The 23693-nt window shown below is 38.0% G+C and overlaps 1 protein-coding gene across 1 annotated transcript; it reads left to right on the top strand.

Moving 5' to 3' along the window:
- The first annotated feature begins 160 nt into the window (after positions 1–160).
- Positions 161–23693, top strand: aars2 (alanyl-tRNA synthetase 2, mitochondrial (putative)). The gene is made up of 22 exons (XM_079808501.1): positions 161–434; positions 5775–5963; positions 7810–7955; positions 8035–8226; positions 10647–10791; positions 10881–11026; positions 11103–11211; positions 11291–11329; positions 12189–12303; positions 12538–12665; positions 12777–12921; positions 15640–15809; positions 15897–16010; positions 16103–16243; positions 16320–16457; positions 18349–18452; positions 21554–21662; positions 21733–21858; positions 22651–22761; positions 22843–22926; positions 22999–23112; positions 23186–23693. The coding sequence occupies exons 1-22, from the start codon at positions 177–179 to the stop codon at positions 23360–23362; spliced, it is 3000 nt and encodes a 999-aa protein (XP_079664627.1). The 5' UTR covers positions 161–176; the 3' UTR covers positions 23363–23693.

The following is a 23693-nucleotide window of genomic DNA, read 5'->3' as shown; positions in this document are numbered from 1 at the left end:
TTTAAATGTGTGTATAATACACATTATATAACATAATATTTGTATTTATATATCTACATAATATTTATATATAAATTAAATATAAATATACATTTTGAATATATTTCTTTAGCTTTAGTTTCACTTCATTCTCGTCGCTGATTGGACGCTGCTGTTTGACGCTGTGACTCGGCAAGATGGCTGCGCGCATAGTGCTGGTGAAACAGCTTCACTGTGCACTTTTAAATGCAAAATTAAGCTCTTTATTAACTGGAATAAGAAGATGCTCGGCCCTGTCCTACTCCAGATCTCACGTAGAATTCACATCTAAAAGAGTACGGCGGAAGTTTATCGACTTTTTCAAGGAAGGTTATGAACACCGAGTGGTGCCGTCCTCCTCCGTGCGTCCGAGAGGAGACCCGAGTCTTCTGTTCGTCAATGCAGGGATGAACCAGGTAATCAAAAGTCAATTAGGATACATGGAAGATTTTAAAAAATATATATCCACGAACAGCCATGTCAAAGTGCATTGGTACTGCTATGTTTTTGGACACGTAGGCTACCATGGTAAGGCTGTAAGGTAAACGCAAGGCTTACACTTTAAAAAAAAGCACAAAAAAATAGATAAATAATATAAGTTAGTGTCATTTATTTGTATTACATATTTATAATATTTATTTCTTTAGTCAATAAAATAGAAGGGCATCGAATTCTCATTATGTATACATTTATGTAATGGGTCATTCTGTTATCCAGTAACATTTTGGCTTCATTATTTTTGAAGAAGAAGAAAAAAAGGTTCATGTTTTTAGCATTCTACCAAAATAGTGACATGTTTAACTTTTAGGAATACATATCGGTAAAGCTCAGGGACTAAATAATAATAAATAATAAGTATCGAGAAATTGTTCAGACACTGGTCTTGTAGGTATTCCACCCTGTTAGGGACATATACATAGTTTTCACAAAATGTTAGTATTGTAAATGTTAAGCAATAATGAGCTTTTCTTGCATAGTATATGTCCCTTATGCCATCATAGTATTTTTTATTCTTGAAACAATAACAAAACAATTATTGATGAATAGAATGTCTTGATTATTAAGAACAGGTACATTTTTGTACCCATTTTTGCCAACAGGATGGTTAATAATAAAACATTTTGCTCAAAAACATCTACTGTGCTGTTCATGCTCCTCACCTCCCAAAATAAGACATAATGTTAACAGGTTCTAACAGTGGATGAGCTTACCGTCATTGTCCTGCATGGTTTGCCATCGGTCATGTGTGGAACTGCTCCTATATAATATTGTTTTATATATACACTCTAAAAAAATGCTGGGTCAAAATAACCCAATTTGGGTTATTTTGGCAACCCAACGCTGGGTCAAATATGGACTAACCCAACGCTGGGTTATTTTAACCCAACTGGTTGGGTTAAATCTTTAACCCAACATGTTGGGTTGTTTTATTTAACTCAACTATTGATTAAAAATTACTACATTGCTGGTTAAATAAAACCCTGAAATAGGTTTGAAAATAATGAGTGCAGAGAATTACCAGAGGAAACAGTAATAATCAAAAGGAGAAGATTTATTAATAAGAGAGCAAATTTAAGATAAAAGAAATTCATAGAAAAAGGCAATATTTTCATGCTCAATGAACATTTAATTCCAATTTGTTTAGAAATATTTAAAAAATAAATAATATCAATAAATTACATTAGCTTTACTTTTAACATTTACATTAAATACATTAAATACCCTTAAACTCATAGCTTTTATCAAATTGGCACAAGAACACAGTGGCACAATAAAATGCGTTAGAAACAGTATGCATTACTTTGACAATTTTCCATTTATGAACTCATAACATCTTAGAGAGGGTTGTGGTTCCAGTACTGCTTAACATGACAAGTATCCACGGAGCAGTCTTACTGATGGAGATTCTGTTCCTGGGAGTTTGTAGACAACAGTTTGCAAAAATTCCCACACTGGTGCGCACTGCTTTGGGAAATGAATGTCCAAAACATAAAAAACTTTAAAACATGTGTCCACAGCACCAAGGAGAGTGTTTGCCTGTAGTGCCTGTTTGCCAACTATTACAAAGGCCTGATGGCACTGACTGTCATCCCCAAGACCAAGTACAAAGGGGAAGGGTTTAGTGAGCTCAGCCTCCTTCAAAAATTCCACCATGTTGGTCCCAACCTGTTAAAAACAGAAGAATGTTAACATACAACTCACAGCACAATGTAGCATTATATACAAAAATAGGGGTGGGACAAAATATTGATATGGCGATATATTGTTGTCCTTCACAGTGTGATGCGAGAATCGATACACTGGCGCCTATACACTATTTTTATAAAATCTGAGAGCTTTCTTACCCTGCATAGACAGCAACGCAACTACTATTTTAACAATGTCCTTACTACCTTTCTGGGCCTTGAACATGGTAGTTGCGTTGCATGAGGGTGAGTAATTAATGACAGAACAGAATTTTCATTTTTGGGTGAACTAACCCTTTGAGATATAGACTGGCTAGTTTATTGCTGTATATTCAAATCTGTTTCACTGAATCCATTTTTCCAGGATCCATTTAATACCCAAGAGGCAAATATTATTATTATTATTACTATTATTATAATATATAAAATGTATTTTGTACAGATTTAATTGTGTTTTACACAGAGAGAAACGTTGGATTATGCAACAGACATATTCAGTGCCTTCTCGTAGTTCATTAATAAACTATCACTTTGTTATATCTGTGTAGATATGACCATATGACTATGGTTTTAAATTTCCACGCAAGTGCACCTTCTAACATTACAGATATGTCACACATGAACTCACTCATATGCTTTGTATAAAGCCATGTCTCAACATCTTGAGATATTAATGTGTGTGTGTGTGTGTGTGTGTGTGTGTGTGTGTGTGTGTGTGTGTGTGTGTGTGTGTGTTGTAGCTTGTTGGTCTAGAGCAGTGTTTCCCAACCTTTTTTCAGTCATGGCACCCTTTGAAAATGTTCTCCATTTTGTGGCCCCCCCTCGCATACGTTACGCTACAGATTGCTCACGGTTTGGTTTGTATCACGGTTTTAGGTTCGTTTTGGTACGGTTCAGTATTTGCTATGTTCAGGGAAAAAAGGACTACTGTCAAATAAAAATAAAGAAAATAATAAGAACAAATAATTTAAATACAAGCAGCAGCACATATAAATACTATTGAGCAAAGATACTAATAAAATAAACTATGCTTTTCAGGTACGTCTAACATTAGTTTTCAGGTACAGAAATTGATCAAATGTAAAATAACATTGCATATTTGACTGTATAAATCAAAGATTAATCCTATTAAACTTACAAAAGCTATTCAATCAAATATATATATATGAAGGACTTTTACACGGCACCCCTGCTCTCGTCAGACGGCACCCACCCCGGTTGGGAAACACTGGTCTAACGGTTAATAAGTAAAACTGTATATTATTCTGTCTGAAGAACCTTCTCTCTGTTTATAGATACGAATATATGACATACGTTTAGCTGTAGGTAACTTAACGTTACTCTGCAGTAGAGAAAGTCAGACAATAAAGTCCTCTTGACTCTTATTCAAGACTCACTCTAGTGTTTCATGACTGGACAAAAACACGGTTTGGAAGATGGACTCATGATGTACTCTCTAATATTGTTAATTTTAAACAAAAAATGCGATAAACCCCTGACGCGAGTGTCTTATCACAAAGCAAACGAGGCTCGCGTGTCTGTCGACTATCGACCTTAAAAAACCCATTATGAAGACACATAATGTTAGTGAACTAAATGACTCACATAAGTCACATATTTCTGGGGAAATGTTGGCCAAAAGAGACATGTGAATTATTCAAAAGGCAGGAAAAAGCTGTATAACAAAGTATAGGCTTAACAAACCAAAGAACGAAGCTAGTGGTTAACGTACTTTTTAAGACTGTTGTGTCGTGTGAATCGCCCTATTTTGCATACTTTTGCATTTTTCTGGGGTACAGTAATAGTTTTCTAGATTAAATACTCTAAAACATACCTTTTTTCTCAGAATAACAGCTGTCCTCGCTGAAAAACGATACCTCCTGAGTCCTGAGGTGATTCAAATGGCCGCGAAGGTAGAGTTGTTGGTCTGAAGTCTTGTTTGAGGCGTTGATGGGGGAGGGGTGAGTTCACTGTTTCAACTGTCAGAATACTTGACCCAACCGGTAACCCAGCGGTTGGGTTACACAAAAAACATCCCAACACTGAGAAAATAACCCAATAAAATGACCCAACAGTCTCAACCCAGCGGTTGGGTTAAAAAAATAACCCAGCATTTTTTAGAGTGTATATATATAATGTATATATAATTTGCAATATACACTAAATACAATTTATTCGTTTAGTTTATAGACCTAACAGGAGGGACATTTTTGAGCTAAGTTAGCCGTAGCTCTTTGAGTGATAAACATTTAGCTAGCTAACCTTCTACAGATAAACAGAACTTTTATAACTATGTCAGATATGTTTTTACATTTTTTTGACTGGACAAACATTCTCCATAACATAGCCTAAAAGGGTGGAACTTTAAAGTGCCCCTATTATGCTATTTTAAAGTTTCCTAATTTTGTTTTGGAGGTCTTCAACGACAGGTTTACACGCATCAAAGGTAAAAAACATTTTTTTTAATTTTCTCATAATATACATTGCACATCACCACAATGTTCAATGATTCTCAAACGACTGAATGGATGAATCAGTCTCTCTAAATCCCTCCATTCCACGAGCCTATTCTGCTCTGATTGGTCAGATGGCCCATTCTGTGATTGGTCTACCGCGTACAGTGCGTATTTCGAAAACAAACGCCCATTACCATAGCTGTGTCCCATTTCATTTAATTTCTGGAACTAATGCGCAAACGGTAATCTCATTGGCTGGTGCTCTATTACTGTACCTGTTTTGATTTCAGCAAGTCAGTTAGAGTGAACGCAGACATTGTGATTAATATTCATAAACCCAGCAGCTCATCAATCTTTAGTGCAGTCTATATTGTTATTAGTAGTAGAATTCGTAGTAGTATTATCTTATCAGCATTATTGTTCGTTTTTTTTTTTTTTTTACAGAACACTGAATGACCAACAAAGCACCAGTCCTAAGTTCAGTTAAAATGACAATTATGTATTCATATGTTTTCATTCGCACATGATTACCAAATTTTAGTTCAAATTACTTAAATTCTTTCATTAAATCATTATTTGCATTTTTTTTTGTAATCTGAAGACATGGTTGGGATTATTACGTTTGCACTATTTTTGCCAGTGTTTGCACCATGACAGTATATAAATAAATACAGAATCTGTGTTTACATTTAAAACTTGTCATTGATTTTAATTATTATTGTTTGTATTGTGTGATTTATTTTTTATTTTTTTCAGCACAGTTGTACTATTTAAGCAGTAAGCACTACCAGCACTTTTACAGAAGAAACGTTTTTCTGCAACTTTTCCATTTCTGAAAAGGCTGGTGTTTGGATTTTTACAGTTTTTTTTAAATTAAATTCTTTTATGTAATTTGTTTATTATAGGAGCCAATTTGATGGGTACGTTTTACTTTAGATCATTGTTTTTATGAAGCTCTCAAGAATACATGCAGCTCTCACTTGTAGCCAAAAACATGGGGAATGGTACTAAATTGATGTCGTCATTGATAATTAAACACATTTTTTTTTGTGCCCACTGTCTTCTGTAATGATAATTTTTATGTTAGGTTATCATGGTCTGTGTTGTCCCATAGTTTAAGCCAATTCTCCTGGGCTGTGCGGACCCCCGCAGTGAGATGGCATCATACAGGCGGGTGGTGAACAGTCAGAAGTGTGTCCGTGCCGGAGGCAAACACAATGACCTGGAGGATGTGGGGAAGGACATGTATCATCACACCTTCTTCGAGATGCTGGGGAACTGGTCTTTTGGTGATTACTTCAAGGTTTGGTCAATAATTTCATTCTTTTAAGGCCTTTTTTTTTTTATTTTTCTTCAATGTGACATCAGGGCACTGTATGATGGCCCTAAAAAGAGATCAAAGTAAATTTCAATTCAGGAATTCATAATATGTTCATTATGTTAGGGTTTTATTCAAGTTGTTATAGTGATGTTCTTTAGCAAAAGTATTGAGTTCCTCAGAGAAGCTTTGCGTTCTCTAGCAAATGTATTGGGTTCCCCAGAGAAACTTTAGTGTTCTCTAGCAAAAGTATTGAGTTCCTCAGAGAAACTTAGCGCTCTCTAGCTAAAGTATTGAGTTCCCCAGAGAAACTTAGCGTTCTCTCAAAAAAGTATTGGGTTCCCCCAGAGGAACTTTGCGTTCTCTAGCAAATGTATTGAGTTCCTCAGAGAAACTTAGCGTTCTCTAGCAAAAGTATTGAGTTCCTCCGAGAAACTGTTAGAGAACGCTACGTATTGAGTTCCTCAGAGAAACATGCCGTTCTCTAGTTAAAGTATTGAGTTCTCCAGAGAAACTTAGCGTTTTTTAGCTAAAGTATTGAGTTCCCCAGATAAACTTAGCGTTCTCTCAAAAAAAGTATTGAGTTCCCCAGAGAAACTTAGCGTTCTTTAGCAAAAGTATTGAGTTCCATAGTCTAGAGAAACTGTTAGAGAACGCTAAGAAGTATTGAATTCCTTAGAGAAACTGTTAGAGAACACTAAGAAGTATTGAGTTCCTCAGAGAAACTTAGCGTTCTCTAGCAAAAGTATTGAGTTCCTCAGAGAAGCTTTGCGTTCTCTAGCTAAAGTATTGAGTTCCTCAGAGAAATTTGCCGTTCTCTAGCTAAAGTATTGAGTTCCCCAGAGAAACTTTAGTGTTCTCTAGCAAAAGTATTGAGTTCCTCAGAGAAACTTAGCGCTCTCTAGCTAAAGTATTGAGTTCCTCAGAGAAATTTGCCGTTCTCTAGCTAAAGTATTGAGTTCCCCAGAGAAACTTAGCGTTCTCTCAAAAAAGTATTGGGTTCCCCCAGAGGAACTTTGCGTTCTCTAGTAAATGTATTGAGTTCCTCAGAGAAACTTAGCGTTCTCTAGCAAAAGTATTGAGTTCCTCAGAGAAACTTAGCGCTCTCTAGCTAAAGTATTGAGTTCCTCCGAGAAACTGTTAGAGAACGCTACGTATTGAGTTCCTCAGAGAAACTTGCCGTTCTCTAGTTAAAGTTTTGAGTTCCCCAGAGAAACTTTGTGTTTTTTAGCTAAAGTATTGAGTTCCCCAGATAAACTTAGCGTTCTCTCAAAAAAAGGATTGAGTTCGCCAGAGAAACTTAGCGTTCTTTAGCAAAAGTATTGAGTTACTCAGAGAAACTTAGCATTCTCTAGCTTAAGTATTGAGTTCCTTAGTCTAGAGAAACTGTTAGAGAACGCTTAGAAGTATTGAATTCCTTAGAGAAACTGTTAGAGAACGCTAAGAAGTATTGAGTTCCTCAGAGAAACTTAGCGTTCTCTAGCAAAAGTATTGAGTTCCTCAGAGAAACTTAGCGTTCTCTAGCAAAAGTATTGAATTCCTCTGGAAACTTAGCGTTCTCTCACAAAAGTATTGAGTTCCTCAGGGAAACTTAGCGTTCTCTAGCAAAAGTATTGAGTTCCTCAGGGAAACTTAGCATTCTCAAAGAAGTTTTGCGATCAAATGCAAAGTTTCTAGGAGAACGCAAAAGTTTTTTGAATGAATGCAAAAGCAATAAAATAGAATTTTTCCTCCCATCTCATTTGCCATTTTTTCCCATCACTATGCCCATTTAAGGGCTTTGTTGCATTTTATTTATTATTTTTGAATAAATTAATAATTAACAATCCAGGTGGAAGCCTGTGCAATGGCCTGGCGTCTTTTAACGGAAGAGTACGGCATTCCTGCGGAGCGCTTGTACGTCTCGTACTTCTCTGGGGACGCGGCGAATGGTCTCCCTGCTGATGAGGAAACGCGGCAAATCTGGCTCAGCATAGGGTACGTTAAAAGCAGTGCAAAGGGAAATTTACTAGTTTTCTGTTTGAGATTCACTGGATTTTTTTACATTCCCGTGCAGAGTACGGCCGGATCACGTGTTGCCGTTTGGAATGAAGGATAATTTCTGGGAAATGGGCGAGACGGGTCCGTGTGGCCCCTGCACGGAGATTCACTACGATCATGTTGGGAATCGGAACGCCACCTCGCTGGTCAATGCAGACAGTCCGGATGTGGTGGAAATCTGGAATCTAGTTTTTATGCAGTATAACAGGTAGTAACAGGTTATAAAAGTTACTTCCAGTGTTATTTAACTTTTATATATATTATATTTTATATATATATATATATATATATATATATATATTTATATATATATATATATATATATATATATATATATATATATATATATATATATATATATATATATATATATATTAGGGCTGTCAAAATAACGCGTTAATTTCGATTAATTAATCTGAGGGAAAATAACGTGTTAAAAAAAATAACGCAGATTAATCCATTCTGTATTGGACTTTGACCCTGAGCTGTAAAATGAAGGAGGGAGACGAGAAGGTGCTGCCTGGATCATTGATTGGAACATTTACGTAGCCTATATAAAAACGGCCTGATGGAAGTGCTGATAAAATGTCCTGCAATGTCCACTATCCTACCCAAGAGCGTGTCATATACACGCCATAAAGTGCGTATCATATGCACGCGAAAAACTGCGTAGGTATACATTCCACGACATTGCACACTTGTACTATTGATACGCATTCTCAACAGGGAGCGCGCACTCTTAAAGGGGCCACACTATATTCCTACTCCATGTATTCAGCAGCACAAATGAATACCTGTCTGTCATTAATGTTAATCAAACAACTACAGGTGTTAAATAAATGTATAAATATTAAATAAACCTACTGTATCTGTATATTTTTTTAAAGAAATGTATTGTTGTTTTTGTAATTAGCTTCTTTGTTATTTTATTTAGCCTATATTCAATTTCTCATATTAGCCATATTGCCCACCCTTTGCCCACCTGCACATACCAGCTGATATACAACGTAGTCTTGATTTGGGTGGTCACTCTGCATTGAAAGTTTGAAAGGGTTTTAAATCTTCTAAATCAAATAAAATGACTCAAAATCTAGTCATTTTAAGCATGCCAAATTCAACTTTTATCATATAAAATGTAATTTCCAAGCAGCAAAATTGTGGCCAGTGAAAATGCTGAGTGGCTAGTAACTTTGGAAAACCACTAGCCACAGTGGCTGGTGAGCAAAAAAGTTAATGTCAAGAATGAAAAAAATCTTCTTCCTGAAGCACTTTTGAATTAATTTCCTCAGCATATTAGGTCATATTGTTTATTGTTATGGCCAATATTTGAACAGTGAAAATAATAATAAAAGAGTTTTTGAACTTTAATGTCACTAATGCTGATTATTCGTTGATTCATTTAAATTGAAATATTTAAAATACTTTCACAGCAAAAATTATGTATGCGATTAATTTAGATGAATTAATCACAGAGTATGTAATTAATTAGATTAAAAAAATTTATCGATTGACGGCCCTAATATATATATATTAGATAATATATTATATTATCATTATTTTGGAAAGAATTAGCTTCTACTTTTATATTTTCAGGTTTCTTTTTAATTTAATGAAATATTATGATCAGATGCTTTTTTATAAATATTATTATTAGTAGTATTAATATTATTATTATTTTTAATGTGCAATAGAAACTTGTTCTGTGAGATGGAATTGTTCACTCAGTTGGTATTACCAAAATTATAATAAAAAGACTTTAAATATATACTATTTAGGTATACTATTTTATTCATTAAAAAAAAAAGATATATATATATATTTTTTTTTTTTATTTTTTTTTTTTTTACTTTTGCCAAGGCAAATAGATTTCCTAATGGCTATTTTTCATCTATTATTTATTTAATTTAATAAATATTAATCTTTATTTAATTTATTTCAGCTTTATTTCAATTAAAGGCACAATATGTAAGATTTTTGTATTAAAACATCCAAAACCCACTAGAACAATGTTATATATTTTGTTGACTTGTGTACTTTCATTATGCCAAATGTTTCCAAGAATCTTTAAATTCAGAGAAATAAGCAATTTTAACCAGGACACAGACCGTGTCCGTGCGTCGTCTATCAATGACATCAAGCCGCTTTAATATATTATGTGTTTTATTAGTCAGGTGAGCAACTGTTTGGACATTCATCGACAAAAAACTAATGATTGTTAAATAGCTCAATACATATCTTATTGTTTAAATCTTGTTTTCTTGATTTACCGCGAGTACCATGTTTTACCATGCCTAATATCGATCTAGCTCACTGCAGTGAGCAACAAGTTTCTCATGGTAGCCTCAGAGTGAAGGCACAGAGTAGCATTATAACATAACTTTCAACACACTCAAATGTATCTAATATGATAAAACAGCGCTGCGTTACCCCACATACACATGAGCGGAAGAAGCAGACGCAGTCGTCTGTGACATAATAAAAGCTTTGCGAAATCAAGGCGTCATCAAGCTATGCCTTTGTTTTGAATAAGCGACTTTAGCGGCAAAAAATGTATTGTGGCTTTAACATATTGTGGCCTTTTGTCTGTGGAATAATGTGTAACACATGTCCGTGGACTTTATTTTACAGGGAGGGCAATGGTAGCCTGCGAGCTCTGCCCCAGTGCAGCGTGGATACTGGGATGGGTTTAGAGCGACTGGTGACCGTACTGCAGGGAAAACGCTCCAACTATGACACAGATCTATTCACACCTCTATTGTCCGCAATCCACCAGGTCTCTAACCTTCATTTAACCTTTTAAAAGAATAATTTCAGGTTCCATACAAATTAAGCCCCTATCATCTCTATTGTTTGTGCATGTAGAGCTCTAAGGCTCCTGCATATCAGGGCAGGGCTGGAGAGGCCGATGTGGGTCAGGTGGACATGGCCTATCGGGTCGTAGCGGACCACATCCGAACAATCTGCGTGTGTATCGCTGACGGCGTTTATCCTGGCATGACAGGCGCTGAGTGAGTTTGACTTCATCAAAGTATGCATGTTATGTTTAAAACATAACATTTCTGAAATATGCCCTCTTTGTGAAAGGCTGGTGTTAAGACGCATCTTGAGACGTGCTGTAAGGTTTTCTACAGAAGTGCTGCAGGCCCCCGAGGGTGCGCTGGCAAGCCTGGTTCCTACTGTAGCTCATATACTGGTGAGATGTCCATCAGTTTATTAATGCCATCACTGCATTGTCTTAAGTTTCATGTTCCCTCTCTCTTCCCTTTTCTCAGGGTGATGCCTATCCTGAGCTGAACACTGAGTCTGAGAGGGTAAGATGTTACAAAACACCTTAGTGTATTACATTTGTTACTGAAAGATACTTTTTTATTTAGCAAGGTTGAATTAATTGTTCAAAAGTGACAGTAAATACTTTTTACATTGTTACAATATATATATTTTTAAATAAATGCTGATCTTTTGAACTTTCTATCCATCAAAATTCCTGAAAAATATATCACGGTGTCGACAAAAATATTAAGCAGCACAAACTAATTTCAACATTAATATAAATAAGAAATGTTTCCAAATCAGCATATTAGAATGATATCTGAAGGATCGTGTGACTCTGAAGACTGCTGAAATGATGCTGAAAATTCGAAAAAAAATAAAAAGCATTTTAAAATAAATTAAAATAGAAAAGTTCTTTGAAATTGCAATAATATTTCACAAAATGAGTGTTTTTACTGTATTTTTGATCAAATAAATGCCTTGGTGAACATCTTTCAAACACATTAAAAATCTTAATGAGCCCAAACCTTTGAACAGTAGTGCATTACCAAGTGAATCTTTAAAAACACTAATCATTTAAATGTAATATTTAGCAAAACTCTAAATGAAGCTTAAAATTATGCTTAAATTCACTTGTAGCATTTCAAACAATATTTTTAATGTTTTATTTTCATAATTTTATTATCAGCCATTATCAGTTATAGGCCATAATATAAAAATAGTTCATGGTTTATCTGCACTAGGCTACATTTTAATATTGGTGAAACCATAATTTTGGGTTTATGGTATATTTCAGTGTACCATGGTATTTTTTCAGCTTGCAATGAACAAAGTGCTGGAACTGAATTTTGCTTTCTAGACATAATACATTTGTAAAACATTTGCGTTCTTCCTCTGTAGATCATGGATCTTATTAATCAAAATGAAGCCCAGTTCCTGTCCTCACTGAAGCAGGGCAGAAGGGTGATTGACAGGACTCTCAGCAATATGGGCAAAGACTCGGCTGTTTTCCCAGGTAAAACCCACAAAGTGGTGTAATTCGCTTTTATTTATTCCCTTTATTATCTGTGCAGGCTCAGTAATGTTAAATGCATTTCATTGACACTAATCCAAAGCAACTTGTTCAAGGGCATGATAATTGGACTGTCCACTACCCCAGTTCAGTGAATTGCACCTTTATGAATATTTCTTTCTGTGTGTTTGATTTGTTCTACCCTCTTGTGTCTATTGTGTTGTATCTATCAATCAGCCTCGGTTGCCTGGTCGCTACATCGCAACCTAGGCTTCCCTCTCGATCTCATTGACCTGATGCTGGAGGAGAGGGGCAAGATGGTTGATAAAAAAGAAATGGAGGTGCTTGAAGATGAATATGAGAAGGTACTGATATTAGCATGTGGCTTTCCTTAATCCAGCATCTGATTCGCAAATTTATCTATAAGCCCTCTGTTATTGTGGGTATATGGACTAACTTGGGTTTTTTTTTCTCAGTTAAGGTTTCAGTCGGAGGAGGATGATGGAGATAGGGCAGACCAACTTGATCTTCATAGCCTGGCGGAGCTAAAAAGCCGAGGAGTTCCTCACACGGACGACTCACTGAAATACTGTTATAGTCTGGGGTCAGATGGACATTATGGTACTGAAAAGATCATTTGTGCAGGAGTTTGTGAAGCAGTTAAATCATTATAACTGTGTCCTGACCAGACGTGACACTACAAGTTTATATTATGATGCAAGCAACACTAAAGAACACCAAAATTACTCTGAATACCTTGCCAACCGCATTGCAACATGCTAAAAGCACTCAGAAAACCTTGGCAACCACATAGCAACACGCTAAACAACATTCAGAACACTTTAACCACATCGCAACATTCTAAAGAACACTCTGAACAGCAAAAACACTCAAAACACCTGAGCAACTGCATAGTAACATGTTAAACAACACACAGAACACATCAATAACCACAAAGCAACACACTAGGGCCCCGATCAGACAGAACATGTTTTTACAGCGAGAGGCGCCTTTTTTGAATAGATTTCTGTTGGCTGAGAGCGTTATGCGCGCTGCCTATGCGCCCCAGGCGCCTCGCGTTTGAGAAGGAACGCTCTGAACGCCTGAAGTTGAAAAAAAAATCAACTCTGAGCAGAAAAGCACCCGACGTCATTACGTTTTTTTTCTATTGTCCAATCAAATGAATGGAGAGGTGGGTCTTTCGTTGTGGTGACCGTACCTTGATGAGACTGACAGGACAGCTGATTCGGGGGTTTCCTAGCAACATTTAAATAAAACTCAGAACACCTCAGTAACTGCATGGCAACATAATGAAAAATAATGAACAACACTCAGAACACCTCAGTAACTGCATGGCAACATAATGAAAAATAATGAACAACACTCAGAACACCTCAGTAACTGCATAGCAACATGATGAACAACACTCAGAACACCTCAGTAACTGCATGGCAACATGATGAACAACACTCAGAACACCTCAGTAACTGCATGGCAAAATAATGAACAACAATCAGAACACCTCAGTAACTGCATGGCAAAATAATGAACAACAATCAGAACACCTCAGTAACTGCATGGCAACATAATGAACAACACTCAGAACACCTCAGTAACTGCATGGCAACATGATGAACAACACTCAGAACACCTCAGTAACTGCATGGCAAAATAATGAACAACAATCAGAACACCTCAGTAACTGCATGGCAACATAATGAACAACACTCAGAACACCTCAGTAACTGCATGGCAAAATAATGAACAACACTCAGAACACCTCAGTAACTGCATAGCAACATGATGAACAACACTCAGAACACCTCAGTAACTGCATGGCAACATAATGAACAACACTCAGAACACCTCAGTAACTGCATGGCAACATGATGAACAACACTCAGAACACCTCAGTAACTGCATGGCAACATAATGAACAACACTCAGAACACCTCAGTAACTGCATGGCAAAATAATGAACAACACTCAGAACACCTCAGTAACTGCATAGCAACATAATGAACAACACTCAGAACACCTCAGTAACTGCATGGCAAAATAATGAACAACACTCAGAACACCTCAGTAACTGCATAGCAACATGATGAACAACACTCAGAACACCTCAGTAACTGCATGGCAACATAATGAACAACACTCAGAACACCTCAGTAACTGCATGGCAACATAATGAACAACACTCAGAACACCTCAGTAACTGCATGGCAACATAATGAACAACACTCAGAACACCTCAGTAACTGCATGGCAACATGATGAACAACACTCAGAACACCTCAGTAACTGCATGGCAACATGATGAACAACACTCAGAACACCTCAGTAACTGCATGGCAACATGATGAACAACACTCAGAACACCTCAGTAACTGCATGGCAAAATAATGAACAACAATCAGAACACCTCAGTAACTGCATAGCAACATAATGAAAAATAATGAACAACACTCAGAACACCTCAGTAACTGCATAGCAACATGATGAACAACACTCAGAACACCTCAGTAACTGCATGGCAACATAATGAACAACACTCAGAACACCTCAGTAACTGCATGGCAACATGATGAACAACACTCAGAACACCTCAGTAACTGCATGGCAACATAATGAACAACACTCAGAACACCTCAGTAACTGCATGGCAACATGATGAACAACACTCAGAACACCTCAGTAACTGCATAGCAACATAATGAACAACACTCAGAACACCTCAGTAACTGCATGGCAACATAATGAACAACACTCAGAACACCTCAGTAACTGCATAGCAACATAATGAACAACACTCAGAACACCTCAGTAACTGCATAGCAACATAATGAACAACACTCAGAACACCTCAGTAACTGCATGGCAACATAATGAACAACACTCAGAACACTTTAGCAACCCAATATCAACATTTTAAAAACACTCAGAACCCCTTAGCAACTGCATAGGAACATGTTAAACAACACTCAGAGCACCTTAGTATCTGCACAGCAACACAATAAAAAAAGTCATATGCTAACGAACATTCAGAACACCATAAACTCTCAGAACACATTATCAACAACATTACAACATGCTAAAACACTCTGCATAGCTACACCCTAGCAACCACTATGCAGTTATATGGAGCAGAGTTTGGACCAGTAAGATTTCAATGTTGGCTGAGCTAACAATTCAATGAATTTCCATTGATTAGGACAAAAACTCTAGTTAATATGGAAGTATTAGGATTAGGATTTATTTATGTTGCTTTTTTACATCACGCCAGGTTGGGACACGGTATAAGACTGAACAAGGATCCTGACTCTTTTCCTCTCTCAGTGTTTGAGCCTTGCAGAGCGTCTGTCCTGGCACTCTACTGTGAGGGGTCTTTGGTTTCTGAGGTGCATGAGGGTCAGTCCTGTGGTGTAATTCTGGACCGGACCAGCTTTTATGCAGAGCAGGGCGGACAGGCGCACGACCAAGGTTACTTCACCAAGGATGGATTACAGGTTATTGATCACAACCCTTCACGTCTTATTTTTATTTATTTGATAAGCAGGCAAGATTAAGTTACCATTTGCGGTTATGCTTTTCAGGATGTGTTGTTCCCTGTGAATTGTGTCCGTCTGGCTGGGGGTTATGTCGTACATCAAGTCACGGCAGCAGAGACTTTGAGAACTGGAGACCAAATGCATCTTCATGTGGACGAGGTAGGAGTAGTAGGAGTAGTACTGTCATACATGGAACTACGGTAACACATAATCCAGATACCTTTTGGTAAGTGTTGCATTTCCAACTGTAGGCTCGGCGTCTGGGCTGCATGGTCAATCACACTGCCACACACGTGCTAAACTTCGCCCTGCGAGAGCTGCTAGGTCCCTCTGTTAGCCAGCGAGGGTCTCACTGCACTGCCAACCGCCTCCGCTTCGACTTCAGTGTGAAGGTACAATGGCTGTGTGGCTGCCTCAGTGATTAAATGATTTCCAAAATGGCTAATATGTGTATGTGCTTGTATAAAGGGTTCCCTGAATGTACCTGAGCTACAGCAAGTTGAGGAGTTGGTCCAGAACATCATCCGTCAAAATGCAGAGGTGCACAAAGAGGAGGTCTCTCTGTCCAGAGCTAAGCAGATTCCGGGTCTGAGAACTATAGATGAGGTAAAAAAGGATGGCTTGATCCCACTTCTTTATTTCCGATACTGGAACCTTGAGTCAATACCGATGTCAGTCCAAAACCAGAAAAAAAATATTTTATTGCATACAACTATTGTTGCTCAAATGCAGAGCAGTACAAAAGTGACAGCTGCAGTAGAGAAAAGAGTTTCTGTGGATATATTTTTAACTGTTCCTCATCGGACCGATAACTGATCTGACAAAAAACTAAAGTTTCCCCTGGGAACATTTTCCTTTTTGCATTCGCACCACCAGTAAGAACTCTGAAGTGACGTAAGCCACACTTGTTGTTGTGACTTTTATTTTGATGGTGCGGCAGACCTTTTGAACGGCAGAGCCTGAGCACACAGCTTTCACATTCTCCATATTCATTACTCTACGATCTGTTTAACAGTCCTATCTAATATGTTTTTAGATAGAACTGTTGTACAAAGAAAGTAGACAGTATATGAAAAAGTATTAGCATTTGCCTTGTGGTTGATGTCCAATGTCGCTAGCTGAGCAGAAATACATAAACATGTTTCGCTTGGTCCCCTCAAAGTTGCGTTGGATTTTCTCCTTAGCGTAAAGGTTGAGAGGTCCATCAATCACTGAGTTTCCATGAGTTAGTTCGTGGAGTAAATATATAGACTATAATCTCTGTTTGTACACAGCTTTTTTTTAAATGGCGGGTGCTGGTGTTTTGCATGCGCTCGGCCAATCAGCGTAGCCTTACACAGTGTTGGGGAAAGTTACTTTGAAAAGTAATGCATTACAATATTGCGTTACTCCCTTAAAAAGTAACTAATTGAGTTACTTAGTTACTTTTTAAGAAAAGTAATGAGTTACTTTACTTTTGCGTTACTTTTTCTCAACTGGGCTGGGCTTGTTTTTGTTTCGTTTTTATAACAAAAAAGTTATGTTTTTGTGCAACGGTAAAGACCTCTTCATACCAAAATTGAAATAATAAACCCCAGGCTGAGGTAAAAATACAAATTCACGCATGAACAGTAGAGGGCGCAGCTCTGCTGTGCTGCCATTCTGGATAATGGTAGAATAGGATGCAGGAGAAAAAAGTTTTACCAATAAAAACAAAAAATCTAGTAATTTTCATCATCAAAGGTCAGCAGCAAGACATTGGTAAATTAAATATAAAGGTAGATTATGATTAAAAATAGTTGTTTTATTTAACATTTAGTTGTTGGAGGTTTGCATAGTACTCTGATTTTGCATTTGACTGATTTTATTCATTTTGAGGAGTACAGAATCTTTATTGTGCAAGTGAGATAAATAAATGCTCACATTTAGTCTAGAACTACAATAACCATCATGTTCACACACAACGCCTCTGCACTTATTTTTCTCAACATGGGGGCAGGAGAGCTGTCAGTCAAATTAATGTGAAAAAGTAACTCAGATATTTTGTTGAAAATTTGAAAAGTAATGCGTTACTTTACTAGTTACTTGTAAAAAGTAATATTATTACGTAACTCAAGTTACTTGTAATGCGTTACCCCCAACACTGCCCTTAACATCACTGGAAGTTCCTACTCTGAAGTAGTAGCTAAGTTAGTTCCCCCAAAAGGAGTTCCTAGAACTAAAGTTGTTCCTAGTTCCTGAGGTGCGAACACGCCAAAGTCCGGGTACTTCCGCCAAAAGTTCTAGGAACTATGAAAAGGTTCTTCCGGTGCGAAAGCCTCTTCATTAGCTAGTACAGGTGTGTTTAAGTAGGATTGGAGATAAACGCTGCAGCATATTGACCCTCTAGGAGCAGGATTGGACAGCCCAGATGCAAGTTGAAAGGACTATGACTTTCCACCCCATTTTGGCCTCACGCCTTGTTGGTGGAAATGGGGGAATATGTAAGGAGTTGACCGGACTGTGTTGTTTGTTTCAGGTGTATCCAGATCCAGTGCGAGTGGTGTCCGTGGCTATGTCTATTTCGGATCTGCTTACCTCAAACACTGCAGCACAATCTTCAGTGGAGCTTTGCTGTGGCACGTAAGGTTCTTCTGAAACTGCTGGAATTCTTTGGACCAGGGGTAGGAAACCCTGCTCCTGGAGGGCTGCAACTTCCTGCAGATTTCAATTCCTGCTTTGCACCTGCATGTAATTTTCATATAATCCCAAACACCTTGATTGGCTGGTTCAGTTGGCTTGCCTAGTGTTGGCGCTAAACTCTGCAGGATAGCCCTCCAGGATCAGGGTTGGTTATCCCTGCTTTGGACAAACCACTAATACATATGACCATTTCCAAGCTGGAGCCAAGGTAGGGCTGTGCAATATGACAATATTAGATTGTGAATGATTAAAATGTCTCCACGATCTGCCTGTACAGAGAGACTGTTAGCATCTTGCTACAGTGCACATTCTATTAGTTGGAGTTGCAGTTTTTTTATTATCGCCTCTTATCACAATTACTCTAATTGTGACTTTGCCATTCTTCGTCATCATTAGGGCTGGGCAAAAAAATAGATTTTTTTTATTTTTTTAAATGTCGTCGATTCAAAATCTTTTCTCAAAGGCCACGAATCAATTTTTTCCCCCCATATTTATTTCCGCAAACATTGAACATAAGATTAACGTAAATCTAATTACTAGTCTTCTCCACTAGATGTCAGCCTCTTATTGGCCTTGCACGATGTTACAAAGGAGCATATAGACATATTCAAATTAACAGTCAATAGACAGCGCAGGACCAATAATTCAAACCTAATAGCTTATTATAAATAGATTTCCTCAAATAAAAGTTAATCCGCATAAATCAGCACGTTTTCCTCAAATAAAAGTTAGTCCACATAAGTCAGCAAGTTAAGGTATTGTTCATTACCATGGCAACTACTTGTGTCCAGATATGAACACGCTTCTCGTGTATGAAAAGTAAGAGCGAGGCTCGGACGCCAGGGGCTCCTTCTCATCCCCCGACGGAGAGATGACCGAGTGGCGCGCCCCGCAAAAAAAGCACCCATTCCCGGTTACGGCCTCAATTCTCGAAAGGCCTTGTCAGGTACTACGATCGACCCGAAGATATAGCCAGTTAAAGTTTCAACTGGTCTAGTTCGATTAAATATATCAAAATATCCATAAAAACAACATTTTATAAAATACTTCTCAGATACATTTTTTTAGAATATATAGTTGCATCAAATTTGTATTGTATTTAACATAATTGTATGCATTTGAAATATAGAGATGGGTTCTGTTTAATGTACCCAAGTGTACCTAAAATAAAAAGAGTTTAATATACAAATTTGTGGCTCTTAATTTCGTTTTAATTACCCACTTGTAAACTTGTTCACTGTTCTTTTTTTTTTAAATATAGTATTTGTATTAAATCTACACTCACCTAAAGGATTATTAGGAACACCATACTAATATTGTGTTTGACCCCCTTTCGCCTTCAGAACTGCCTTAATTCTACGTGGCATTGATTCAACAAGGTGCTGAAAGGATTCTTTAGAAATGTTGGTCCATATTGATGGGATAGCATCTTGCAGTTGATGGAGATTTGTGGGATGCACATCCAGGGCACGAAGCTCCCGTTCCACCACATCCCAAAGATGCTCTATTGGGTTGAGATCTGGTGACTGTGGGGGCCATTTTTGTACAGTGAACTTATTGTCATGTTCAAGAAACCAATTTGAAATGATTCGAGCTTTGTGACATGGTGCATTATCCTGCTGGAAGTAGCCATCAGAGGATGGGTACATGGTGGTCATAAAGAGATGGACATGGTCCAACAATGCTCAGGTAGGCCGTGGCATTTAAACAATGCCCAATTGGCACTAAGGGGCCTAAAGTGTGCCAAGAAAACATCCCCCACACCATTACACCACCACCACCAGCCTGCACAGGGGTAACAAGGCATGATGGATCCATGTTTTCATTCTGTTTACGCCAAATTCTGACTCTACCATCTGAATGTCTCAACAGAAATCGAGACTCATCAGACCAGGCAACATTTTTCCAGTTTTCAACTGTCCAATTTTGGTGAGCTCGTGCAAATTGTAGCCTCTTTTTCCTATTTGTAGTGGAGATGAGTGGTACCCGGTGGGGTCTTCTGCTGTTGTAGCCCATCCGCCTCAAGGTTGTGTGTGTTGTGGCTTCACAAATGCTTTGCTGCATAACTCGATTGTAACGAGTGGTTATTTCAGTCAAAGTTGCTCTTCTATCAGCTTGAATCAGTCGGCCCATTCTCCTCTGACCTCTAGCATCAACAAGGCATTTTCGCCCACTGGACTGCCGCATAACGGATGTTTTTCCCTTTTCACACCATTCTTTGTAAACCCTAGAAATGGTTGTGTGTGAAAATCCCAGTAACTGAGCAGATTGTGAAATACTCAGACCGGCCCGTCTGGCACCAACAACCATGCCACGCTCAAAATTGCTTAAATCACCTTTCTTTCCCATTCTGACATTCAGTTTGGAGTTCAGGAGATTGTCTTGACCAGGACCACACCCCTAAATGTATTGAAGCAACTGCCATGTGATTGGTTGATTAGATAATTGAATAAATGAGAAATTTAACAGGTGTTCCTAATAATCCTTTAGGTGAGTGTATATTCATTGAGTTGAATCGAGAATTGAATCGATTTGAGAGCTTGCGAATCGAAATCGAATCGACTTGGAACATCTGAATCTATACCCAGCTTAAGTTTTTTATTTGCATGCATTTTAAAGCCTTGCCAGTTTGAACTTCTGATATACTGTACATTTTTCTGAGTGCATAGAAAGCTACCGTCACACAGTGCATACTTTTGCATCTTACTGCGTTTAAACTGTCAAAAACACAAGGTTCACATTAACACGATCAGTTATGTCTCAAGTGAATGTAAACATCTGGAAATGAAATTGCATGCAGATGAGTATATTGAATCTGTGCATTAGGTCTTTGTGACAGCAGCCTAATAAACCTTATACTTTGTAATATATCTTATTCTTTCATATTTTGCTTGTAGGGCTAAATGTTTTAAATAGGGAAATTACTTTGACTGTATTGCTAAGTAACTTGCTAAATTGTGTCTGAAAAAAATGTATATGATAATTTTGCCATATCGCCCACCCCTAAGCCAAGCTCACCAATATGTTATTGGTTTTGTCAGGCATTTATTGAGTACGGGAGCAATTGGAGACTTCGTCATTGTGTCTGAGCGACAGATGGTGAAAGGCATTAGCCGTATCATTGCTGTTACTGGAGATGAAGCCAAAAAGGTTTGAAAATCGAAATCTCCCATTGAGTTGGAATTCAGTTTCTGTAATGCTAACTGTTCCTGTGACTCAGGCTCGTGAGGCGGGCCAAGCCATGCAGGAGGAGTTCGAGTCTTTGGTGGCACGGGTAGGAGTTACAAGCGTCCCGTCAATACCAGCAGCTCAGAGGCTCTCCAAAGAGATCGGCCTCCTAATGAATGTACGTAACTCTCCATAAGCTCTCGTCTTCATTAAAGGTTCCGTTTTTCCTGTGTTTTTGATTGTGTTTACAGTGTGCAATATAACGTGTTCATGTTTTGCGTGTAAAAAAACACAGTATTTTTCACACAATTTACTTATCTGTATACCACTGTTTTCACTGTCCTAAAAACGGCTTGATGATTTCCTTGTTCTATGAAGTCCCTCCTTCAGAAATACGTAACGAGTTCTGATTGTGCCAGCGGTTCCCGTGTTGTGATTCGACAGCAGCTTAGCGCACGTTGCCCGGAAAGGTCACGCATCTTACCATAACGGGGAGATGCATGCGCTCAAAGTACAGCGTCCCTTAAAGCCAAAGAAAGGTGATTTGACTCCGGGATGAAAATAACAGCGTCTCGACGACATGGCGACAAACACACTCTACAAACGCAACACTTCCTCTTCTCCACGTGGGAGAGCAACAAGACCACGCCCCCTTTTTTGCGTATTCTTGTGGGCGGAAGTTAGTCAACAAACTGTTCTATTGACGTCATTAAAGCAGGGAGTACAGGGATGTAGTCCAAACCGGCCGTTCGCTGTAGGCTTTGAAAGGGAACTTCTGTTAAATAAAATATCTCGCTTGGTATTGAACTTTGAGCTTTATAATTTTACAGTATTATTTATGCTCTAACAGCAACATTACACACTAACTAAAGTTTGAAAAATGGGATCACGAAGAACAGGACCTTTAACAAGTCAGTTCACGATGTATGAATTTCACTTGTTTATATCATTCATGTGCAATGTGTTTTAGGTGGTTGATAACACACCTATCCCACAATGGCAGAGACGAGAGTTGCAGACTCGCCTGAAAGCGATGCAGAAGAGCAGCAACACCGCTATCAGAAAATTGGAGATCAAAGAGGTAGACACGTCTATAGGTTGTCTTGATAAATTGATATTATCTGTTGTTTGGGCGTATGGTTTATTGTTTCTTCTGCTTTAGGCTGCCTTGAAAGCCAAAGAGTTGCTGGACAAACACTCTAATAAAACTGTGCTGGTGGACTTGATCCAAACGGACTCGATATCGGTAATTAGTATGCTTTGTGATGATCTTTGACGATTATATTTGTATCAAATGTATACATGTGATTGTGTTTAGGTGCTGATGAAGACTGTGCTCCAGCTGAGCAAGAGCACTCCAGATTCCCTGGTCATGTTGTTTTCTCACCTGCAGCTGTCAGGGAAGGTGCTTTTTGCCTGTCAAGTACCCAAGGTAAAGCACACACAAAATCACACAACAATTGTAACCACACGGGTATGATATTGCTTCCATTCTCTGTTCTTAGGGCTCTACCGGTGGCTCAGCGATCGAATGGGCTCTTCATGTGTGTGCGCGCTTGGGAGGAAATGCAGATGGCTCAAAAGAAGTTGCCAAAGGTGTGGGAAATGCAGTCACAGATGTTACAGAGATCCTGCATTGGGCTGAAGAATTTGCTCACAACAAAATCAGAAATCCATCCTGATAATCAATGGCCCAGCGTACCACAAGGGATATGCTTTATTATCAATGAGTACATTTCATGTTCCTTTGTTTTAAAAGGAGGGCTCTGTAAAAGGTTTTAATTGTAAATAAAAATAAATGAATGCATGAACATCTAATGCGTGATTGTGTCAGTTAAATGCAATAATGTATGAAATATTGTCCAGTGAGTAAGAGCGCCGCCCTGCTGGCTAGAATCTTCTATTATCCTTCATTGGACAATCGCAGTATTCAGTCACCAGAGGGAGACAAAAAAATGCTTTAAAGACTCACACCCACAACATGATGCTGAAATAAACTTAATTTATTACCTC

Source organism: Gobio gobio (genome assembly GCF_949357685.1).
Source record: "Gobio gobio genome assembly, chromosome: 24".
Classification (NCBI taxonomy): Eukaryota; Metazoa; Chordata; class Actinopteri; order Cypriniformes; family Gobionidae; genus Gobio; species Gobio gobio.
Note: the sequence above shows the minus strand (reverse complement) of the source record. Positions and strands in the feature narration are given on the sequence as shown.

What these genes read in the sequence shown, in the direction of transcription:
- aars2 (XM_079808501.1), top strand. Translation starts at nt 177, where the DNA reads ATGGCTGCGCGCATAGTGCTGGTGAAACAGCTTCACTGTGCACTTTTA. An exon ending in GTTTTTATGCAGTATAACAG is followed by an intron (nt 8,227 to 10,646) that starts GTAGTAACAGGT and finishes TTTATTTTACAG; the next exon opens with GGAGGGCAATGGTAGCCTGC. An exon ending in AGATCGGCCTCCTAATGAAT is followed by an intron (nt 21,859 to 22,650) that starts GTACGTAACTCT and finishes AATGTGTTTTAG; the next exon opens with GTGGTTGATAACACACCTAT.